This window comes from Piliocolobus tephrosceles, chromosome 11 (assembly GCF_002776525.5).
Source record: "Piliocolobus tephrosceles isolate RC106 chromosome 11, ASM277652v3, whole genome shotgun sequence".
Taxonomy (NCBI): Eukaryota; Metazoa; Chordata; class Mammalia; order Primates; family Cercopithecidae; genus Piliocolobus; species Piliocolobus tephrosceles.
Window position 1 is genome coordinate 98,080,836 of NC_045444.1, and position 13,532 is coordinate 98,094,367.

The window sequence follows — 13,532 nt, forward strand, 5'->3', positions numbered from 1 at the left end:
AAAAAAAAAAAAAAAAAAAGGAATAAGGAAGAGCTCTATCTATTGAAAGTGAGATGCTTATACTGATGCTTATACTATATTAAGTACAAGACATAGATGACTGAATGGTATTTAAATAGAAATGGTATGATCCCATTTATATATGAAAATATATATTTCACTATCCTTATCTATATATATGAAAAATATATTCACCAAGAATTATGTATAATGTAGTTTTAAAATATTTTTATATATTTTTGATTGGTTTTATTTTGAACAATGAAAAAGGTACTATTATAATTGGAAAAATAAAAATATTTTTATTTTGAAAATCAATAATGAATTTAATTTCTCTCTTCTTCATGTTGAGTTTAACAGTATCTGCACAAATATTTTTAAGACTTCAGATATATAAGTTCAAATATAACTCGGATTCTGAAGGGCTGGTGTAATATTTATCTCTACGCTGTTTATATTTCAGTGTTAAAAATTTATGCTTAAATATTTTAAGAAACTTCAAATGCTTTTATAAATCTACTCTAAGACTTCTTCCACCTAACACTGCAATTTGGTCACTATCATAACCACATAAATGATAGAGGCCCAAAATATTCTAGCTTTTCATGTCCCAGAGTTTCCCTCAATCTCAATCTCTTCAAACCAGCTTTGAAATTTTTGACTTAAAAGAGTAAGATTGCTCTAGCCACTGTTAACCTTTATAGATGAGTTAACTATTTTTTATATTGTCATTACTGTTTAAAATCATGCTGAACTCCAAAAAACACCATTACAAATGAAGGACTGCCTTTTCATTAAGTTCATAAGCCAACTCTTAGATTTAGATCAGAGTATTTCATGGTAACTGTGTGTAAATGTAAGTGGGCATGTAAAGGTGTGTATGCATGGATATGTTTTCTAGGTGTGTGTATATGCATGTGTGTTGTATATGGAACTGCATACAGACATTCACGCTGTATATGCATATATGTTTAGGTGTTCTAGTGAACATGTGTGTATGCTCATGTACATCTTGTGTGTGTATGATATACCAGGATGGAATATCCAAAAAGGAAACATTTACAGTGCATTTAAAATGAAGCAAGCATTTAGACATTCCCATTTACAAACAGTACTGGGGATCGTAAACTTCAGCAGCATCTCTGAGGTCAAGTTTACAGGGTAATTATATTTCTGAAAATGGAGGCATATGGAATTTTTATGGATCCAGTGTGCTGTGAGTCTGAAGTCCAAATTTTGATAAATGAATTCCATGCAAAATATATTTATTCTAATATGTTAAAAATGAAAAATGATATGCTTGATACTATAGCACCACAAAACTATGTTTCTCCTAACTGCTTCATTTTTTTTCCCCAAACTGAAAAGTCAATTCTTGTGCACAGAACAAAAAAAAAAATATGTCTATGGTCTGAAAAGTACTCAACCTCAATCCAAGAAGCATAACACTGAAAGTTTAAACGCATTTTATATTTTAGTTATTATCATTATTATTATTATTCACTCCCTTTTGGTCATTTGAAATGTCTAGAAATTTTAAAGAGGTGTGAAATAACATTATATAATTTACTGAAATATCCCTTTTTCTCATCTTGTTTCCCTACATTTATTTTTTGCATTTTCTTCTTCCCATTTGCTTTTCGAGTATAGAAAGTTATATGAAATATGAATTTTTGTAGGATTTGTAAACTGATTAAGTGCATCAAAGAGGAAGAATGTTTTTTTCTGATTATTTGATATATTTCTTTACATTATTTTGAATTCATAGCTAAATTTTTGAAAGGTAGTGGTACTAATTTTTTTAAGGATGTCGAAGGAAACAAGAGTATAACCCTGATTTAGGGAAACATTCATCAATTGGTATTGAAGAAGATTCTATCTTATTGACATGAATCATCTACTTTGGGGCATATACACACACATATTGTGATGTGGGATAAGAAGCTTAAGCATTAGGGAAAAAGCAAAGCAAATTTTCTGTTAGAAATCAGTAATGTGTAAAACCAAGGATATAACATAGGCCAAATGAAATAATGAATATCATTCAATATAACATGCATATTTTGATACACAATTAGATTTTATATTTCATGATTCTATGTGGAACAGAAGAATGAGTAAGAACTTAAGTTCACTCTTAGCAGGAACCTCATGGTGGGATAGATCTCCTTCATTTAGAAATATTTTTAAGGATCGAAAAGAGCTAAAATATAAGAGAATTAATCATAAATTATATTTTATGAAGATTGGTAGACTGAGCTGCCTTAAATTATTTCTGGAACAAGATGGGATCTTAATAAATCAATTAATTCACTGAAAACTCAATAAACAAATTATGTTGGCCTCTTAAGAGTTTATAACTTTTAAAAAAGTCTTCTATTTGTTCACACACACACACACACACACACATACACACACAAACTCAATCCTTATTCATGTATACCCTTATGATTACTTTAATGGAGAGATCAAAGAAGTAAGAAAATACTCTGAGAGCAGAATTTTCTAGGGTTCTGCCTTTTAGAACAGATTGATTTTGTGCCCACAACAAGAATATTCATTTGCAAACAGATCATTTGAGTTCGGAGTCATTTTATTCAGTATTTACCATAATAAGTCAGATGATTGTACTCATAATAGTGGCACTCATAGGATGTAGGAAAGAGTAGTATTCAGTAGAAAAACAGGGAAGAATTAAGCATATATCATTGGAATATCAGTGCATTAGATAGGAATGGCATAGTCATGTGCCTACAAAAGCATTATTTGCTTCAGAGTAAACGAGAAATTATTAAATGAATCAATAAGTAGCAAAACAGATGAAAAAATGATAAATACATGTCTACATAAATGCATTAATAAAATAAACTTTCTTTCTGAACAACAAAACATCTTGAACAATATACTTCTTCAATAGTAGTTTTTACACATGTTAGAAAAATACAACTTCATTTTTCTTACCACCTCTAAATGGCAAAACTCTGTTATTCTGTTATGAAACTCACTGAAACCAAACAACAAACAGAGAATTCAATAGGGTGGATCCCCACAAATTGACTGGATCATTGAAATTACCTGGGATGCCAATAATTTAAATACCCAGGTTCCATTTAGACATACTGAATTCAAATCTCCACAGGACGATTCTTAAGATTAGGTAAGACATCTTTCAAATAAATATGCCATATGTTGTAGAAAGTCACTTATTCTGATTATTTTATATCATATTGGTAATTGTAATAACTACCTTCCTTTTTAAGGGTTGGGTTAACAAAGCAACAATTCTGACCTGATGTTATTTTTAATTTTTTGGTCCAAAGAAGAATGGGAAAAAATTTAAGTCTCTATATTTTAAATGTCTGAGTAATGTACTTACTACAGTTTTCAGCTTTTCTATTGTCCCGGATTACTATTCTTTGGTTGATTGTGCTGAAGAGTGTTGTCCAGTTAATGGTATGATAATAGCACAAGTTGCTGTTGTCAGTGATATAGATGTTTCCTGCGCTGATTTCCTTCAGGGACTGGAACTGTAGAGAGGTGATGCCCTGTTGCTTGAGGATAAGCAAGGAGAGGCCACTAAGGAGGGGGAAGGGAGAAAATGGAACCATGAGACACATTCTGGAGTAAAATAAGGCTGTCACATTTTATTTTTAAAATAGTATTAATGGAGTATAAACAGAGACTGAATCAGTAAATCTGTGTTTTGAATGATATTTGTTTTTACATGCTATATACAGTTTTTAAAGTAATAATTTGACCTCCCAAAGTAAAATTTCCATTGCTTACAGTTAGGCATATTGGCAGTGTATCTCTATTTCTGTGTATATATTTACCACTGAAATATCTGCTCACTATCTTCCCACCCCAAGCCTTAACTTTACGTTGTTCAATGATGAAATCCTGTATTAACACTAAAGAAGTGTTTATAAAACAATCGTTCATCTACTCAAAGTAAGACATTAATTCCTCTTTATGTAATAGATTTAGACGTATAGATATACTTTCAGAGTATGTCTAAATAATTTCAGAAAATGATTATAGGTATTTAGCTTTAATTTATACCTCAGACCCCAGAACTGTAATAATTGAGGCATGTGTAAGTAAGGTTAGGAGACGGTAAAAAGTAAAGAATAAAACTAAACTAAAATTAGAAAAAGAAAACAAACTCAGATGCCTTGGGTATCTGGGGAAAAGGTCTCTAAAAGTTAAATAACAAGTACCCTGTTTAGAATTGCTCACGTCATGCACTCCATGCTTGGAAAATACTAATATTACTTTGAGTGACAGATGATTGAAAAATTAAAGAAACTACTTTTATTTTAATATAGTCCACATTATTGTAATTATTTACTTTTTTACTTTTTTTACTTACTTACTTTTCCATTCTCTAAAGCATAAACATGCTTCCCATATTTCAATCAGTTAATGAATATTATTTTACATTTTGGAGAGGAATGCTTTCCACTTTTATTTTTAGTTTTAAATATTCTTTGCTGTTAATATTTAGAATTATTTTCCATGGTTGTCAGAATATGTGTGTGTGTGTGTTCGTGTGTGTGTATGCTCAATGATAAAGACTAAGATGTAACTCTTTCTTTCAAATTTTGCCCCCATCATAACTATCTTGAGTTGTTGATTACAATGTTAGCACAATGTCTCGATTGGCTTATGATATTTATTCAATGGATAGTAAAAGTTGTTTACATATAGCACTCTAATAGGTTGTATCTCTTGATGATCCTTTCTTATTAAGCTCCTTTCTCCTTTACATTTTTAAAACCTCTTATAAATATAACTTTTAAATTTTAATAGTGAAATTCAATGTACTTTTTATAAAACATTATTATAAAATCAATGATGATATTAATTTTGGAGACATTTTGAACTTAAGTAGACAAATTTAAAAAATTCTTATGTAAATTGACTCTTAATTGCTCATAAATAAGAACATCATACAGATGACATTGAAGAAATCTGTTATTTACTCTTACAATGTGAATTTAAATTATTGACATTATAATTTTATCAATGCTCTTCTAAACCTGAAATTTCTTGTCCATTGATTAAGCAGCAGTACATGTAGAATGGTGGACCAGCCCTGTGATGTGTAGTTCAAATTATAGCACCAGAGACAAGAACAGAACCTCCTGGCACAACAGCATTTGTATCCTATACACCCGAGCCATTACCAAGTCACACAACTCTTATCTTTTAATTATGATAACATCTGATAAAAAAGAAAGTTTCATTAATTGTTCATATCTTGCACCCCATACTTGCAAAATACTAATATTATTTTGAGTGACAGACAATTGAAAAATCAAACTATGTATTCTGTAATACTTCATACCATCATCTGAGGTATTTTCAATGAGCTTATCTTTGGAAACAAGGATGGAAGCATGATTTCCCCCCAGAATCAGTAAATCAATAAGAGTGATGGTTTTGACTTAATGCCCAGATGATGCTCCTCTTGAAAACTGTGAGACCCGCAACTTTAAACATATCCACTTACCTATAGAGTACTCTTCCACCAATGGTCACTAGGTTAGAAAAAACACTAAAATCAGTCATGTTTGGCGGCCATGACTGTATGTTCAGGAAACCTACAAGTGAAGAGTAGTAAAAATAAATCAGAATATCATTGTCTTAGTATTAGTGCTGATTTTCCTTGAAATACGGTGAAAACATGTTGAAAGGTGGGAAGTGAGAAAGGGGTAGTGAACATTTGTATTTTTGAAACACTCTATTATGTATGTATTCTTCCAAGATTGAGTCTCTTACCCAATAAAACTGTATATGTTGAAAGGTTTCAATGACTCAATTTGATTTATTCTTATAAATGCAAGAATGTAGTCTAACTAGATAAAGAGAAAAATATAGTTTCAATTTCTCTGAAATCTTTTACCTCTTCAACTGTATGCTTACAATATCAGTGTCACCCTTGTATTCTAAGACATTTATATACATATCTAACCTTTCTCATTACATTTTGCATTATTTTACGGTAAGTCCATGTCTGATTCATATCTATGGGCCCCATATTACCTACTAAGACAATGTTGAACACATTACAGGCTTAATATATATGTGCTAAATAAATGCTACATGTTATCCATGTTCAAGAGTACTTCTTTTGAAAAAGTAAACAGAAAAACATGGGTTCAAAGATCAGTTGACACTTGCAAGATTTGTAATGTCAGACTTTCAAAGATACTCATTTTGTAATTCCATGGGCTTTCAAAATATGCATAAAAGCTAATACCATCTTTAAAAATAATATGAGTTTTTGCAAACTAAAATCTGCTTTGAAAATTAGTTGCTGATTCCAATCTTATGTAACTTTTTTTTTGTTTTCTTTTTTGTTGTTATTTTGAGATGGAGTCTCACTCTATTGCCAGGGTGGAGTGCAGCGGTGTGATCTTGGCTCACTGCAATCTCCACCTCCTGAGTTCAAGCAATTCTCCTGCCTCAGCCTCCTGAGTGGCTGGGATTACAGGCAAGCACCATCACACCCAGCTGATTTTTGTATTTTTAGTAGAGACAGGGTTTCACCATGTTGGCCAGGATGGTCTCAATCTCCTGATCTCATGATCCACCCGCCTTGACTTCTCAAAGTGCTGGGATTACAGGCGTGAGCCACTGTGCCCAGCCAATCTCATGAATTTTTTTTTTTTTTTTTTAATTACGTTGTCCATAGCACAACAGTTGCAGTTTTAAAAATTACCTGTTATCTCTCTGACTGTCCGAAAGACATTCAGTTTCTCTGGGTCTATGGCTTCAATTGCATTGTAAGGGTCCCTAGAAAATCAAGAAGAAACGTAGCCAAATTTAAATTTTAATAAAGGAGTGAAAATATGAGAAATGTGACAGTAGTTATTTTATTCAAATTTAATTTTAATTAGCAATAGGGGCGTTATCAATGCATGTCTAAATTCATCTGTGCTAGATGTGGAGGAGGAATAATAGGTGTTTTGTGGACATTTTTGATGTCACAAAATATGAGATTTTCATCAAAGCCTATTCTAGATCTATAAGAGTATTCAGATTGAACTATTCTGATGAAATTCCCAAAGATAGCAAGTTCATGTATGAACCATTTTATATTGCTTTGTTTTAAAAGTTTATTATTGATTTGGAAGAATATATCTAGTCTAGAAATAAATTATATTATAGTGAGAACAACTGGTATTTCTGCTCCTCAAAGAAGTATATATTGCTAACAGTACCTGGAATTCATAAGAAGGATAGAAACAAGCACAGATAAAATCGACATTTTTTTTTTTCTCTAGCTCTACATTTATCTACTCGTGAATTTTCATAATATTTATGACATTGTCCAAAAGTATCTCTTCATACAGATTACTTAGAACCATCTTGTTCCTATCTAGCTTATTCATATTCATGTTTATAACTCAGGAACTATTCGCTTCCATGTATATGAATTCAAGCAAGACTTCCAGTTTTTTTTTTTTTTTTTTAAGAAATCCACAGTAAGTTTTAAAATTTTATTACATTAAAAGACATTTCGTACTATCCTAGGTAGAGACCTCATATTAATATATATCATTTACAGAGAGATTAAATTTTATCCATTGGCTGCTTCGTCAAGATAGATCAAAACTTCTAAGAACAGTGATCTTAGGCTTTTTTAGAAGTATGTATCTACTTGTAGCAGTCAAACAGATTTTATTCTTACTGTAGACATCTTTTCTTTTACTGGTCTCTGAGAACATTCCTTTTCGGTATGGTGAATAACCACTAGTGATAGACTATAAGTAGCCTTAATAGGGCTATCAATCAACATGCTCCATAACCCCCTGACAAACAGATAGGCATATGGCCTATGTCCTGGGGATTTGTGTCTGAATCCATTGGCATTTATTCATGCCAGCATTCAAGTCTTGAAAAGAGTATCAGTTCCAGCAACCTTGATCTCTGGAACCGCCTTGTACTGGCTTTCTGAACTTGGTTCATCAGCATATTCTTCTCTACTGCAAACCATTCCACATCTTTAAAAAAAATTTGCTTGATTAAATTACTGTTTCAAACTAAGAAGTGCAATCAATACAATGTACTGCTAGTTTAACATGGAGTGCTTTATACTAGGCTCAAATACTGGATATTGCTGAGGTTGGAGAAACACTAAAAATGTGTTTCCCTATAATTCACACATAAACTATTGATTAAAATTTTCTCAATGTCATATTAATATCTCACAAAAGCTTAAAGTCTCAGTTAAATGTTCTAGCAAACTTTCTCTATTTACAAGCAAAGATATATGGAACAAATAACTATGCTTTCGATGAATATGAAGCCAAAAATGAAGTGTATCATGTAGGAAAACTCTTGCCTTCACTTTTTAATGTGCAAAGAATTTTGTATACAGAGGAAATATCAGCTCTGCAGTACAAGAATGAGCTTTCAACATTTGTTCTTTGATGAAAAGCAGTGTATAGAACAGTTCAGGTCATATAATCAAATATTCTGGCTTTATTGAGAAAGACTCAAAATTCAAGGCAAGCACACAATAATGGGGTCAGTCCAAACCTTTACTGAGAACACTTCTATGTTACCGGGAATGAAATGAATTTCGGAATGTTAACATGAAGCCCAATGGACCACAGATATTTTATACAGTTAAATTTAGAGATTCAGAACTCTTGTAAAATAAGTTGACAGAATTCCACTCACTGACTTCAAAGTATGTCTTGGGAGTTGTATCCTGTAGCCACTCGAAATACACAGTACTTTAAAACAGTTAACTTTCCTAACTAAATTCAGGGCCATGCAAAAGAACGTTATGTCTACCCTGTCATTGTGTTTGGTGATCCAAAATAAAGCTCAGGAGAAAGAGAGAGAAACATATTTTCATTTCCACTGAAATCACTTTGTTTTATCATCAAGCTTATTATTTCTCTTCCACTGTCTATCACCATTGCAGTCTAACATGTAAACCCTTTCTTGCCAGTGTCTCATTGTGACACAGCATAAACATGCTTATTTGGTGAGTATTTTGTGACTCTAAGCACATGCCCATCAACAGTGTAAAATGTAACAAAACATGGAGGAAAAGTTTTCCTAACGATAACCCTAAGCACTAAGCTTTCCTGCAGTTCTTATCCTAAATAAGAAAATGAGTGCCTACTACTATTTCTGGCAATGGTACTATTGTACTGTAAACTAAACTTGCCAATTAACTTTCTTGAGCCCAATCATATATTAAAATTTTAATTGATAAATTGCCAGTAAATATCTTTTATGGAGCAACTTATTTTTAAAAAGCATAACAACCTCATTAAATTGTTATTTTTGCATTTTATTAGTTAAAAACATCTCAGCTATTTTAATCAAACCATACGATCTTATTAAGAGCTAGTTAGTAAAATATTACGGGTAATGGAAATTAAGTGAGGTAAAACATTTCTATAATTCATTGCAAGTTTTCTGCTTATAATACTCTGTATTGTTCACCTTTAAAATATTTCTTCCTTTACACACACAAACACACACACACACAAATTACATTCATGACCGTACTCGTATCTATACATATATAACATGTCTAAGTCTACTGAATTAACTCTATAGCCATACTTTCCTCAGATGAAAGAGAAAGGCTTCAGAATATATGTTTCATGCTGGCATGACAGTGAGAATAAAGAATACATCATAATTCATTTATATGTTTGTCCTGGAAAATAGCTTATAAATCATGCTTGAGACCCAATTATAATTATAATTTTAAATATTCCAGGTATAAGTGCTATCATTAAGGACAAATAATCATCTGAACTAAGAACCATGACTCATCGTAAGGAAAATTTTGCCTTTATTTGGTTTCCAAAAGTCTATATAAGACTATAATCAAGTCTATAAAATTAATATTTGTTACACAACAGGCTGTGCTATAAATGAGACATGGGCACTGCGATTTTTCTTTTGCACTGTCTTCTTCTCCTCCTGTTTTGTTTTTTATTGATTTTCATTTCTCTCTGTTCTCATCCTTCTCTGTCTCTCTCACTATCTTTCCCTCCTTCCCCACACTTCCAACCTTCTATTTGATACCATTTGTTAAGGTTTTACAATATGCCAGGCACTGGGCTGAGCAATTCAAAACAACTTTTGTTTTTAATCACCACAATAATCATAGGAAATAGGTATTTAATGTTATTCCATTTCTCAAGTTTTTTATTGAAGGAAACCTAGTGTTTGAGGTGAGAGAAAGCCACCCAACTCAAAGCAAACCCTCCATGGTGGAGATACAAATCACATTCCAATCTGCTCTGGATCCAATTGTCCAAGAAGAAATCCCAACTCTCATTTCCTAAGTTTATGCTTAAGACAAACTTGGTTTAGTTTTCTAATTCTAATCCATGTAAGTTGATTTTCCATAAATAATTTTTCACCTGGATGAATGAGCAATATTTTTCTCCCTAGAAGTCTGGGTTAGTCTAACGTAGTATTCTTCCAGTAAACTTGGAATTGCATGCTCCTTACTGCCTGATGCATTTTTATTCATTGGACTACCTGTTTCCATTTTTTATTACATTTATTTATTAAACATTCCTCCACTCTGGGCCAGAGGTAAATATATACATATATATATGGCTACATATTATATATATGGCTACATATTTTATATATATATAGTCATTTTATAACTAGTAGAAATCTAGAGTTTTAATAATTATGTTCTATGATGAACCAAGACTAAAATAATCTGAACCTTACTAGATAAAATATTTTTGAAACCTCCCTACCCATGTTTTATCTGTAAGAATTTTAGTCTTGGCAGGTCACTTTTGGTGGTCTGCAATCTTTCTACTGTCACAAAATTCTTGCAATGTTTCTCAATGAGGGCAGCACCACCCCACTAACAGGAAGTTGGCACATCTGTAGAGCTGTTTCAGTTGTAACAGAGACTGGGGGATCCTGTAGTTTACAGGGGTTATCACAAGGTTAATTGTCTCTTAAATCAAAGGATTGCGTCGTGTTTTATACAACCTTAAAATGTCCTATTAGACATTTAGGACCTCATGCCAGGTATGATTCCCTAGTCGTGTTGCTCCAATTTCACTTGATCTTAGCCAAAAAGTCGAGAAGCAATTTACTCCAATTTCAATGAAAGTCATTTCCCTCTTTCTTTTGTCATATGACAATGTGTCTGGCTAGTGGTTTTCTCTTCCAGTGGTCAGTTGTTCCTCTGCTTTTTATTTCCTGGTACTTCTTACACAAAAATGCCTTCTAATCTCATTTTTCATAAATTCAAACTTTTATATAATTGGAAACTGGGCATTCCCCTAACAATACTTATTTTATTGTACCTTACATTTTTTTTTTGTATTTTTTAAAAATTACAACTAAAGAATTATAATAATTAAATATATATATATATATATATTTAGGTTACATTATCTATAAATTTTATTTCAGAATTGAAAAGTGGCAATTTTTTAATATATAAAAGCGGAATGTTGGGCCTGATAAGGATAAAAACCACTTGTCTAATGCAATTCATGTGAATATGATTTCAAATCATTCCCCACAGTGAAAGGCTTGAGGCTAATGCATTTATTTTTTCCAGGTGAAAGCAGGCAATGTGAGTCAAAGTGGCTCTATCTTCTTATTTCTCAGAAGACATTATCAGCATAATGTAATCTTACATTCATGTGATATTTGGTTTTAAATATAGTCTAATTGTGGGTATATTGCTTTATTAAATGTCGTAGATGCATTAAATCATGAAGAAGCACCTAAATATTGCACCAGGTCTCCTATGCAATGGGGCAAGGAGGGTAAGATAGCAATGTAAATGGATTCGGAAGGCCAGAGCGGACTATGGCAAAGTTGATTAAGTGTGTCCCATCTCAAAATGACTAGTGCTACTGATGTGCTTTGGCTGTGGACCCAGTGGGAGGTAACTGAATCATGGGGGTGGGTCTTTCCTGCGCTGTTCTCATGATAGTGAATAAGTCTCACGAGATCTGATGGTTTTGTACAGGGAAGCTCCCCTACACAAACCGTCTCTTGCCTGCCACCATGTATGACATGTCTTTTTCCTCCTTTGCCTTCCACCATGATTGTGAGGCCTCCCCAACCATGTGGGACTGTGAGTCCACCGAACCTCTTTTTTCTTTGTAAATTACCCAGCCTCGGGTGTGTCTTTATTAACAGCGTGATAACTGATTAATATGGCTACCCAGGTCCAACAAATTGTTGCCATGTAGGAATATGGGCTGAGAATAACCAAATCTATACATTTTAAAAGGTAAGTAAAAAAAAAAAAAAAAAAAAAAAAAAAAAAAAAAAAAAAAAAAAAAAATTCTTAAGACAGATACAACAACTATGGGGTGGCAGCTACACACATACTAATTATGCTATCTAACATGGGACCGTATTAAAAGCTACCTATTAAAATTAACAAATATTTAGCAATAGTGCAAATAGTTGATTTGAATGAAAAGAAACACTTTGTTCTATTGTTCTTGCCATTCCTATTTTGACATATTTATTCATATTGTGTTAAATTAGTTTGCTTTTAGAAATGATCTGATATATGTTCAGAGTAAGATTTTGAATTGAAACGTATGAGAGATATTCTTTATCTGTAGCCTGCAGCGCTAATATTTAGGGATTAAGTAGTAATATAGACAAACAGATAACATACAATGTTAAAATACTGACATTCAAAGAATACAAACATGTTTGTTTTCCAGTTAAAACCAGCAGGGGGTTCTGTAATGAAGGGGCCCAGATAAATCACGTTATCATTTTTATTAACAAAATGAAACTCATTTAGCAGCATCTCTCACAGTGGTGCTAACTTCCCAACTTAAGGGGAAAAAGACAAAAATAATACATCAGGACAAAGACTTTCTGGAAGAAGCTCAGGGGAATTTCAACTTACTGATTAGTTTTATGTGAGACTTTTTAAAGGATATTAATTCATGTTTTCTCAACCTAATCAGTTAGAAGTTTGACTGAATTTTCCTCTAAACATATCTAAAAATAAGTCAAGCTTGCTGAAAACTTTGGATTTGAGGAGAATATCCTAAAACGTAATTTAGTTTAAATACAAATTTATATTTTCAAACTTAAATAGTCACCAAACTAAAATTTGAGCACATTGCAAAACTAATATTTTGGAATGTCACTATACTTTCATTATGCTATAATGTCATTATACTATATTATACTGTCATTGCTGGTGAAATCAGGCCCTTGCTTTTGTTTTGAGGAGCATTAATGAAAGGTGAAACTCTTCAAGTTCCAGAATAATCAAATAAACAAAACTAAAGAATCTCTTCAGTTTCCTCTACACTTTGTAAAATAGCTTGCACAAAAATGTAATACTGACCCGTGAATACCAGTGACTAGAAAGATCAAATTCCCATTGATCTTGGTACAGTTTATGAATTTGTCAATGTTACTGGAATCCACAGTCTGAGCTGACATCAATGATCCTGTGCCAATGCCATCACAAGCTGTAGAAACAAGACTCAAAGTTAGGGGACTGAGAAACTTATTTT

General features: G+C 32.2%; 1 protein-coding gene across 4 annotated transcripts in view; it reads right to left on the minus strand.

The window, feature by feature from the left end:
* Positions 1–13,532, minus strand: part of ERBB4 (erb-b2 receptor tyrosine kinase 4) — a 1,165,464-nt gene that overhangs the window by 326,458 nt on the left and 825,474 nt on the right. For all 4 annotated transcript variants that reach the window (XM_023220194.1, XM_023220218.1, XM_023220201.1 and 1 more), the window contains exons 9-12: positions 13,361–13,487; positions 6,728–6,801; positions 5,516–5,606; positions 3,377–3,576 (exon numbers count right to left, since the gene is read on the minus strand). In XM_023220194.1, the coding sequence (XP_023075962.1) occupies positions 3,377–3,576; positions 5,516–5,606; positions 6,728–6,801; positions 13,361–13,487 (492 nt within the window). The remainder of the gene's footprint in view (positions 1–3,376; positions 3,577–5,515; positions 5,607–6,727; positions 6,802–13,360; positions 13,488–13,532) is intronic.